The sequence below is a fragment of the Tachypleus tridentatus genome, chromosome 6 (assembly GCF_004210375.1).
Source record: "Tachypleus tridentatus isolate NWPU-2018 chromosome 6, ASM421037v1, whole genome shotgun sequence".
Taxonomy (NCBI): domain Eukaryota; kingdom Metazoa; phylum Arthropoda; class Merostomata; order Xiphosura; family Limulidae; genus Tachypleus; species Tachypleus tridentatus.
Window position 1 is genome coordinate 45,884,365 of NC_134830.1, and position 12,194 is coordinate 45,896,558.

At 32.1% G+C, this 12,194-nt stretch overlaps 1 protein-coding gene across 2 annotated transcripts in view; it reads right to left on the reverse strand.

Annotated features, from left to right (window-relative positions):
• Positions 1-6,541: 6,541 nt before the first annotated feature.
• Atg2 (Autophagy-related 2) overlaps positions 6,542-12,194 on the reverse strand; it is a 112,976-nt gene continuing 107,323 nt past the window's right edge. For both annotated transcript variants that reach the window (XM_076504392.1, XM_076504393.1), the window contains 3 exons: positions 11,636-11,790; positions 10,636-10,773; positions 6,542-9,061 (listed from right to left, as the gene is read on the reverse strand). In XM_076504392.1, coding sequence (XP_076360507.1) covers positions 8,822-9,061; positions 10,636-10,773; positions 11,636-11,790 — 533 coding nt within the window. In that variant the 3' untranslated portion in view covers positions 6,542-8,821. The remainder of the gene's footprint in view (positions 9,062-10,635; positions 10,774-11,635; positions 11,791-12,194) is intronic.

Consider the following 12,194-nt stretch of genomic DNA (forward strand, 5'->3'; position numbering starts at 1 on the left):
AGGGAGAAAGACTATCGTTGAATATTGGCACGTGAAAGAGTGTGTTATATAATTTCTATTGGCTGTTCACCACCTGTTGGTTCTATGCGTATTTCATGGGCTTACCACCTGTTCTGTGTTGTATATGTATTTGTTTACATGTGGATCAAATACTTGTTTGTTTCTGTACCGCTGTGTGTGAGATTTTAGTCTTAAACTAATCTGTTAGTATCGTAAATAACGTTCTAAAACAATCAACTGAATTGCAAACTAATCGTATTAATAGCTATGAGAAAACAACAACAAAAGGAAAATCGTTACTGAACAAATAATTATTTTTGATAAGTCATAATTACCAAAGAACAACAGCCATTTATTGATTTTGTTGCAAAAATCCAACCACACAACTTTATAGAATTTCACCTCAAATTAAACCAAACTACAACAATAATAATTTAGTTACAATTCATATCTATTTTTTGTAATACCATATGCCTTTATATTAAATTTTTAGTGTATACTTTTTATCACAAGCTTTTGGTGAAAAATGTCTGCCGTGAATCAAAATATGAAATCATATTGTCAAGGGCATGGCATGGCCAAGCGTGTTAAGGTGTGCGACTCGTAATCTGAGGGTCGCGGGTTCGCATCCCCGTCGCGCCAAACATGCTCGCCCTTTTAGCCGTGGGAACGTTATAATGTGACGGTCAATCCACTATTCGTTGGTAAAAGAGTAGCCCAAGAATTGGCGGTGGGTGGTGATGACTAGCTGCCTTCCCTGTAGTCTTACATTGCTAAATTAGGGACGGCTGGCACAAATAGCCCTCGAGTAGCTTTGTGCGAAATTCAAAAACAAACAAACAAACATATTATCAGAGCGTTGCTGGCAAGACTGTTGTGCGTGTTCGTTAGTGAGAAGCAGTTACAAATACGCACTAATATCAGAATAATGTAGGTTGAGTTGTCTCAATCTGTGGTTTAGCAAGATGAGTAACAATTCTACATTTTAATGAGCATGCGTGCAACTTTGTGTCAACTTGTCAGTTATAGTGCCAATGCGTATTACATCTAGATCGTTAGCAGTAAAAAACACAACGTCGAGCAAACTAGGTTATCTCAACAAAAAGCGTTTGCTCTTATTTCAATATTTATAAGAAAAAATAACAAACTATAATAGCCTCACTGTAGACAACTGATGCTTTAAGTTACAACGAATGAAAACTTTCCAGATCCAAATCACAGTTTACGGTGTGCATTTTGTGTTTATGATGTATATTAATTGGGCCATATTGTTGAATTTAAAGTACATAACTGAATATAAACATTACTAGTCAAATTTTGATTTAAAGGAACCTATATTTCACAAAGCATTTCATAATGTTATAATTAAATGCGTAGGTTTGTAGAACCAACCTCCTAGCATTACACAAAGGTTGGTACAAGCAAGGTAGAAAACACAAAAATATATGATTATAAGCTACGAATTCTTATTTGTATTATTGCATGGTTAGAGGGAAGGTTGATGTCTCTTGGATTAAGGCCTGGAATTACTTTTAAAGTGTTTAGAATAGTTTGAGCAGCATAAAACCCGAATTAGGCTAAAAAAGATGATTACTGAGCACATTAGTTCGTTGCATTGAATCTAAAGTTGCGAGATAATATTTGATCGAACTTGTTTATCTAATGTTGCGACTCTGAGAGTCGGTAAAATGATCAATATGTTTTACACAGCAAAAAAAATTAACCAGTCAGCGGAATTGGTATATTAGCGTCTAATGTAAACTCAAACCTATCAGTAAACACTAGTTAAGCAAACTTGTAACAAATAAAACGCTTTTGTTATCATTAAGTACAACGGTTTGTTTGTTTGTTTTAATTTTGCGCAAAGCTACTCGAGCACTATCTGCACTAGCCGTCCCTAATTTAGCAGTGTAAAACGAGAGGGAAGGCAGCTAGTCATCACCACCCACCGCCAACACTTGGACTATTCTTTTATTAACGAATAGTGGGATTGACCATAAGTTTATAACGCCTCCACGGCTGAAAGGGGCGAGCATGTATGGTGCGACCGGGATTCTTCTTTTTACAGATTAATTCACAAGAACCGACCAACAACAATAATCGTTACTACAACATAACTAATAAAATAGTGGATGTGTCATGCATTATGAAATGTGACGCATATATTTCCAAGGGCATTTTGTAAGGACATCGTTTGGCATTTAAGTTATGTTGATGCATGAACATAGCTTTAAAACTGTAGAAAGCGGGACTAAGTTTTAAGCACTTTGAATACACGTATAGTTTAAATAATTATCAACTCGGATAAACTTATAATTTTTAAAAATTACATTTACAGGTTATTTTAGTTAAAAATTTGTTAGAAATATTGATTTTATTTCCGTAAATTATTTTAAAAGCCCCATAGCTAGCGACATCTATGTGATGTTTCCCAATCCAGAATATTTCCAAAATAAGGAAATATGTTCGAAAAAATCCGTTAACTAATTTTTGAATTAAAGTACAAGTTCTACGAACTCATATAAAAAGTAAATATTCCTACCTGAACAGTGACAAGGTACCGAAGCATAAAATTAATTCCAGGAAACTACAGCTGCTTAGCTGCTTTTATACCAAGTCTTACATAGGTTTCAAGCTGATTTAGGGTTAGAAGTGTAACCATTAACATTACACAGCATTTTAGCTTATCTGCTGAAGTTCAGCAAGCTTAGTTTTGGAATTATTAAAAGAATGTAAAAAAAAAAGTAAATATTTGTCTGTTCTTTACATTTATTTTTAACTTTCTTAGACTTAAGCCGCTATGCGTGGGCAGTTTTCTGGTATGTATGACAGTTTGGGCCAATTGCAAACGCATTCCATTAAATATGTATATATAAATATTTGTGTGTTTGGATTATTTAAGTAGTGCTATTCGTTTACCTTTTAAAAAATAATATATATATGCCCTACTTCTCTGTAAACCTATTGTAGGTGGAATAGAACAGAATACCGAAAGATGAAATTATGCCCATGAAAAAATTAACTCACCTGAAAAATAAGATTTTAATGTTTTTGTTTCTGCTGGCCTCCACATCATGTTGAAATTAATATATATTAATTATACAAAACTTATTGAAAGTAATTATAAATAACACCACAAGAGTTCATTAGTTTAGAAATATAAAACTGCGAACCTCCTGGTGACGTAAGATCTCTGCCTTTTCTCAGACATTTATGTTACCAGGTTGTAAATAAGTTATTTTTTAATTATTTATTTAGATCATGAATATTGTTGTTTATGTAATAAAGAATTATATTCAGATTGTTACGTAGTTTAAGTGAAAGGTTTTATAACCAAAGCCCATATTATTGTTGTGTCTAATAATAGTTAGTGGCCAAGATTGCTGTGTATTCTTTTACGAAATTTTTTAAAACGCTTTGTTTGTTTGTTTGGAAATTTCGCACAAAGCTACTTGAGGGCTATCTGTACTAGCCGTCCCTAATTTAGCAGTGTAAGACTAGAGGGAAGGCAGCTAGTCATCACCACCCACCGCCAACTCTTGGGCTACTCTTTACCAACGAATAGTGGGATTGACCGTAACATTATACACCCCCACGGTTGGGAGGGCGAGCATGTTTAGCGCGACGCGGGCGCGAACCCGCGACCCTCGGATTACGAGTCGCACACCTTACGCGCTAGGCCATGCCGGGCCTTTTAAAACGCCAAAGAAATCTTACACACGGTTATTAATCATGTAAAGAAACGCAAATTGAAAAGTAAAAATGTATGACGCATCGTTCAAGAATATTATAAGCTAGTATAAACTGAATTAAAAGTATGCATTGAAACAATTTTGTTTTCTTGGCGGCTTTATTTTTGAATTTTCAGGTATATCTTGTGTAGTGGATTTTATTATTATTTTTTTTACTAACGGGAATGGTAGGGTGAACCACACTTTATGAAAAACAATGCTTCGAGTTCTTTACTGTCCCTGAAACAACTTATGGCATCATGGTTATTTCTCAGTTGGACAGTTGTGCGAGTTCGAATTCCAATCACACCAAACATGCTCGTACTTTCAGCCGTGGGGGCGTTATAAAGTTAGTATAAATCCTACTCTTCGTTGGTAAAAAGAGTAGCCCAAGAGTTTGCGGTGGGTGGTGATGACCAGCTGCTTTCCTTTTAGTCTTACACTGCTAAATTAGGGACGGCTAGTACAGATAGTCCTCGTGCAGTTTTGCGCGAAATTAAAAATAAACCAAATCTGAACATTTTAAACCCAATTCATCTAATGCATCAGGTTAATCCGTAAAGTAATTTTTCTCACGTTCTCCGTTCCGACTTGCCCTGTTCTCTCATTAATGCCACGGTTAAGTTAGACATTAAATTTGACTGGAGTTGAATGTTGGTTTTTGGCTCCAAGCTACTAGGAAACTCTGAAATAACCATCTCTAATGTTAACACAACGGGTTAGGAGGGAAGATAGCTGGTCAACGTCATCCACTCGTAGGTTACCGATTGCTGTTCAAATACTACAATCTGACCGTCATTTAGGGTCCAAAAGTGCTGATATTTTTTGTTGTTATTTCGATCACGGGGAGAGAGTAAATGTAAAACATCTAGTACAATGCAAAAATAATGTTTAAATTTATTAATCACACTCGGAAAGTCGGTATAATTGGTTTAAAGGAGCATGAATCTTCACTTTGTATAACATACTCTAAATTGTAGAGCGTTGGTCTTGATACAGCGCTATGTTCCTTACACTTGAATGGTCTGTCAAGTAGGGAGAAAAAATACAAAAGCTGTTAATCGTCTTATACTGTATCTATTTATGGAAAATTAAAACAACGAAACTGTAAACTTAAACGAGTTTTGTGATACAAAACCAATAGAATGACTTCTGCCTGTCTAGAATATTTGTAAAAGAAGTAACAAAATATTTGGATTACCTCTTCCCTTCAACTTTAGAAGTCTACGTGATCTTAAAAAAAAAAGATACGTGTTTAGAGCTGAAAAATATAGGAACGCCGAAAAGGGTGGAAGGGGATAGTAGGAAGTTGCCTCGGATCTCGTTAAAAATGGACAAAAAACAACGCCCGGTAGAAAGGGTCATAAAATATTACGAGTGGGCCCCAGGGCCATAATCAGTTTTTGGCAACCCCGATTGTGAGAACACTTTTTAAAAGTTTTTTTATGCGCCGTTTGGGGTCAGTGTCATGATAACACACGGGCAGCAGTAATTAGGTGCTGTACAAAGGGAGGAAAGGTCTTACATTATTAAGATAATGTATCTCTTCATTACAGTTGTAATTATGCCAGTAATCACTTAGACTAAAAAAATTATATCGTAAAGTTTTGCAATAAATAAGCAAGTGAAAAGACGTGATTTTAAATACAAACAATGAGAGATCCTTTAAGTCTTCACGACAAAGTATGATTATAAACTTAGTAACAATTTTATTAACATCAACCCCCAATGTTATATTGACTAAATACTAACTTCAACTCCCAATGTCATAATTACCATTTACCACAGAAATGAGATTGATTTTCTTGAACATCTAAGATCTAAATTTCTACAACTCAAAAAAATACTTTTTGACTTCTGTAGGGCTATCGTATAAGGATATACTGATCCTTAGCACAAACAGAAAATGAGTTGTATTTGAATAAGACTGAAACACAGGCATCAACTTCCTCAAACATGTACACAGAACAGCACATTGTAAGCCAACTTATTGACTTTAGTTGTGTGTGTATAAACACACCCACTGAAACTGGAAAAAAAAAGCAAATACGTAATATAATGACTATTTTTGCAGAGATTTGGTAGTCTTGTGTTGGAACCTCAGCTGATGACACAAACTAGTCAGATAAAGTTTAATGGAAAGTAGGGATGTGTACACAAATTGTTCATAAACTTCTCACAATGTACAACAAATTTGTATTGAAAACATTAAGCACTATTAATTACAAACTGTACATGTTTCTGACATTTTGGAAAGCAAAATGAACATTAGAAATAATAACTTTGGGCAAAACAAATGCTACAATTTGGTATTTGAATTGAAGGAAACAATGTCAGTTAACCAGTGCAAAACAATTTCTTCCAACTTAAAGGCTCTTTTTCTCTTTAAACTTGTTAAAGTAACATAACACACCATGTTGTCCATAGTGTCCTACTAGTTCTGACTGTAAGAAACAGTTGTGGCCTTCTACGGTTTTACCTGAAAATGATTTTCCACTCAAGTAATTTCCTGAATACAAGCTGTGAAATATATTTCAGACTAAACAATGCAGTCTATTACTAAAGTAAAACTTGTGAAACTTATAGCCAATCTCTGCCAAATTCAGTATCTTTTAAAACCTTTTCCTGTACTCATGTACTATATCTCATACAGGAAGCTTTGTCCAGTAAAGGAATATCTTCATTGTGAAACATATAACAAGATAAAGTGTAAGCACAAACATTAGTATATGTCTCCAAGGATCTGTAATATCATATAACCATTAGATGTGAACATACACACAAGTGGTTCAAGAAATACTCCACAAACATTTATTTTATTTAAAAACCTTTATTAAATATAAATACTGTAATCTAAAGTGTGCACACACATATATATAATAATAATAATAGCTCATACAATAAAAAATTGACTTTGCTTAACATCTCATGAAGAACACAACTGACCATGTAAATATTAAACTTTGTCCCAAAGTAATTTGTTAATAATATTGATACATGTCAAGCTTCAGTTAACTGATGTTACTCACTATAAAACAGAAACCTGTCCAAGCATCTGAATATCTTTGCAGTTTAATCATAAAATGGGTTATTGTTTTTACATTTATTTCACTTAACTAAACATTACTTACCATGAAGCATTAGAAACTCATGTCCAAACATCTGAATATATTTGTAGTTCAATCATAAGATGGGTTATTGTTTTCACATTTATTTTATTTCTTACAGAAAAAACATAACTATAGTGGTATTTTGTGTTCATACAATCTACAAATACAAATACTAAACACTGAAAAAGAGTTTGTTACCACACTAACAAGTTTTTATACTTATGTCTATGTTGATGTTTATACAATTTTAGTTGTTTAACAGAGCATTAAAGAAGATAATGATACATAAAATAAATACCATCTTTCTTCTTGTACAAGAACTAATGACCTTATGTTTGTTTATATATTAGTAAAATTACAAAGGCTACTTGATAAAAATCTTCCTAGCAGTAACTTACACCAAATGTTTAACCTAATACTCCTAGTTTATAAAGCAACAGTGATGACCTGCTTAGAACACAAAGGGAACAAAGACCTTATATATGCTGTTATATGTTCCATATGAGTTCTAATTTGATAAAATGTAGGACAATATGATAATGCTGTTTCAATGTATGGGTTAGCAAAAGAAAAAAAAAAAAGCAGAGTCAAATAAAGCTTGCATACTTAATTATATATGCATTGTCTGAATTGTCTTTTATTCACCACAGTGAGCCTATATTTGGGTGAACTGAATGACAGAGATTGGGTTTCATAAGTATTTTTTTTTATGCCAAATAGTTTCTATTTCTGAAAGTGTAATAATAGCAAAAACGTTTTGTTCTTTATCCACCAATGATGATACAACTAAGAATGGTTATCTTCAAATGAAAATGCTTTCTTTTAAAAACACCTGCTGGTTCTTAAAAGTAAAGTTCAATTTCATATCTAACATAAAAAAAAGAAAAAAAAAGTCAGCAGATATACCATTACTTGGGAAATGTAATAACACTCTTTATATATATACATATAGGCTTCACATTCACATATCAATTCAAAACACTAACTTTTCTAGCTACCTAGTTTAATGCATGTAGATTTAAAGAAAGGACGAGTCAGTTGAAATTTCTACTTTCCTTTCTCCAACATGAAAAGTATGGTAATGAACCAAAAAAATATCTTGAAAACTTTCAGCATGTAAGTAACTGTACATTCTCAAAAGTTAAGGTTTGAAAAGGTTATTATATGTGTATATATATATAATACAAACTTTTGGTATTTACAATTGACTTCAATACTTCACATTTAGCACCCTTCACTCAACAGTTTTATTTCACCAAATCTTAAAACGAAACATATAACCAACATCACCAAAGAAGTTTCCATTATACTCCAACCCAAACAAAATGTAATAACCTTAATACTGCATACAATGTAGCATGCTTTAAACCACTCATAAAGGAGCTTTCTGCTTATCAGATAATGTTTTAACAAGTGAGGTGAAGGTTAGAAACAAAAACTGAATGGTACTGGTTCCAGTTCAAATTAAATTTTGAATAATCACTTTCAAAATATCTAAGGAATACGTTTCAAAAACTATGACATACCAAAGGCACATAACTATTTCACTTTAAAATACAGATGCAGACAGAAATTAATTATACATTTATTATTTTATACTATAAATTACAATGTGTACTAAACACAATGCCATTCATGTATGCTTCACACTTTTTGATCAAACTGATCTCATTAACACTGAATGTTCAGTAACATATATTGAAATCTGTCTCACAATTTTGGTATTAATCCAGAGTCAAATTTTTGGATTTTTCTAAATTGTTAAAGAATATTTATTAAAATTTGTTTTATCCAAGAAATAGGGTGACTGTATACTGAACAGATCCAATATTATATATCACTTTATTGTATAATAAATTTACTTTCACAGACCTGAATAAGCATTTGAAGGGAAAAAAAAAAGGGTGGGGGTAACTGCTTATTGGCAAAATGATATGTGTTTGATGACTCCACCTACCTAAAACACAGATAAACAACTTTCTATATTATTACATGTTCTCGTTTCCTCCACTTTTCTTCAGCTTCTTTTCGAGCATCTGGCACAAGCTGGTTTCTCATCCCACCAAGAACATTGGAGGTAGCTTGTGTGGCAAGGATCACAGGTTTTACCACAGTTGGTGGAAGCTGTCGAAGAACTCCACCAACAGCTCCTGAGACTCCTTTGTGTTCGTGCTCTTCTGAAGCCACTTTCATGATCATTCGAGCAGCATCTCCGATACCCTGAAGGTTATGAACAGATCAAAACACATATACAAACTAGCATATAAAACAAAAGTAATTTAAAATAAGTAGTCAAAACTAACATACAGTAATAATAAAAAGCCAAATTAAAGCAACAGTTATGCACTTTAGGCAAGATTGCAGTGATTAGATATCAACTCTACTCATGGTAAATCTAATTAGTAGTTGTTTTTTTTCTAAACATTATTATTAGATACTAATTAGAAATTAGCATGTGTGTGTATGTATGTTTTCTCATAGCAAAGCCACATCAGGCTATCTGCTAAGTCCACCGAAGGGAATCGAATCCCCGATTTTTAGCATTGTAAATCTGTAGACTTAATGTATAGCAGGGACTACAAATTAGTTTGCATCCTATATTTAGCTCTTCCACTCAAGATATATAAGTAGTTACTGAATACTTAGACACTGAAATGACTGTAATGCAACGGGGTAGATAACACACACACATACAATTAGAAGAGGAATAGCCTGCAACACAAATGTAGGTATAAAACTAGCAGGAAATATAAACACAGGTGTTAACTAGGTTCTGTATTTCTTTTACCATATTTTGAAATGTTTTTCTCAACAAAATAACATTCTTACACTGCAAAAAATACAATTACTTTAATAAATTTGCATTTGAAAGAGCTTAATATATTTAATTTTATTAAGTATTCTCTCTAAATGCATAAATAATCAGAAGATAAAAGATGCTACATATGAGAATTAAAATCCAGCACTCAATGAGATCTTGAAATAGCTACCTACAAAAGTTGAAAATTGAGTTTTTTATAGCTTGAAGAGGCAGATACATGTGACACTTCCTGAGTTAGACTCACCTTTAAAAGTCAACAAACTGCTGTCTTAGATGGTCTTCATGTGTTACTTCAGCAAGCTATATGAATGTTATAACTACAGTTCTATTGATCATCTCACAATTTATCAAAGTGATCTTACCCAGGTTCTTACTCTAAATATTTTCAAGACTTAATAGATAATCTTCTTTCGCCAGGCAGCCCTGCTAGTGTGAAACTAACAAACAGAATTATGGATATTTATTTTGTAATATTTCTTACGAAGATGTTCGTTTGTCTACTTAATCTGGCAATCTTTTGAACAGTCTGTATTGTTCTTCAGTGATGTCGTTTCATTAACCAACAGCTATTTAAATCTGTACCATACCTGTACATCTTTCATTTGAACTATTAAGCTATTTCACAAAACTTTAATGTTTAAGTGTCCTATCTACTTTTCTCTCTATGTATTTTGAGCATTAACACATGAACAATCTACAATATGATTTTAGCTAAATTACTTTTACAAATACACTGCCACTCCCAACCACTTCAGTTAAGATGAAAGCAGCAGTTTGGTAAAGCTAGGTAAATGGAAGCTTTATCTCATTCAATTTCTTTAGTATATTTAGACCTCTTTGATACCTAGAATGATACTTTCTGACAAATGAGAAAGAACAAAATTAGTGAAACCCTATTTTAAATATTTTAAACTAGAACAGAATTTTATGACAAAATATATTACTTATCAATGAATAACACAATATCAAGTACCTCTCGAACAACATGAAATGCACTTGTCATGCCCTCTCTCAAGTCTGCAGGATGTGTTCCTCGTCTACGAAATCCTCGATGGTGCATCTTAACGCTAGGCCCAGGAGAAACCATGTCATAGGTAAATTCTGCTGCACTCTGTAAAAAGAGATTTGTGGTTTGAATTGGAAAAGTACAAGAAAGTTGTTCAAAATCAATAATATAGATAAAATAGAAAATATAATAAGAATGAAGAGAAATTATAACAGAGAAGTTAATAAGTAATAACAATATTTATAACAGAGAAGTTAATAAGTAATAACAATATTTATAACAGAGAAGTTAATAAGTAATAACAATATTTATAACAGAGAAGTTAATAAGTAATAACAATATTTATAACAGAGAAGTTAATAAGTAATAACAATATTTATAACAGAGAAGTTAATAAGTAATAACAATATTTATAACAGAGAAGTTAATAAGTAATAACAATATTTATAACAGAGAAGTTAATAAGTAATAACAATATTTATAACAGAGAAGTTAATAAGTAATAACAATATTTATAACAGAGAAGTTAATAAGTAATAACAATATTTATAACAGAGAAGTTAATAAGTAATAACAATATTTATAACAGAGAAGTTAATAAGTAATAACAATATTTATAACAGAGAAGTTAATAAGTAATAACAATATTTATAACAGAGAACTTTGTAAGAATTAACAGTAATTATATCATGCTTCTATATCAGTGACTAACAATTAAAGTTTGCAATATGAAACTAAATTATGCTCAGTCTAAAATAGGAGAAATAGTAACTAGTGAAGAAATGAAATTTCATTTATTAAAACATCAAGGTTTACAATGTTTACATGTAATAAAATGTAACTTAAAATGAAATAAAGTTAACAAACTTCAAATGTTACGTAAGAGGTATATTTAATGTATAAGAATTCAATTGGGTAGCTAACACTAAGCAGTGCATCTAAGTTATAATAACCCATCTAAACAAACCTGAATTGTTTCTACAAATCGACTTGTCAATTCCAAACAAGCCATTGCTGTAGAAGTTGTAAAGGAGCTGGCTCCTCGCTGAAGACCTCGAACAATGCGACCATCTCGTCTGTACTGTTCCACTGGAAGCCAGAAGAGGTCTCTAATACCTTGAACTGAAGATGCAACAGGAGTAAAGATAATGCAATCTGCTGTAAAACTGCAAGCTTTAAATAACTTAAAGTTAATAAATTTAATAACGTGTTTATACATCTTATAATTAGATATTTATTTAGTTATACCATATCAGTTGTACATATCTTAAGGTTATAAATTTGTTTTATAAGTAAATCATTATTCTATTTTTGAATTAATTATTAAGTCAAGTATTTTCCTTACTAAGCATTAAAACTAAGTCACTTTCAGTCTCACTTTGCTCACAAAACTTTGAAATAGTTTACATTTTACATAAACCAATGTTACACAAAACGAGAAAATTTCTTTCCATTTCAGAGAAACAGCTTGAGAGTTATTAAGTAACAACACCAACTACTTAATAACTAATACTTCATTTCTACTC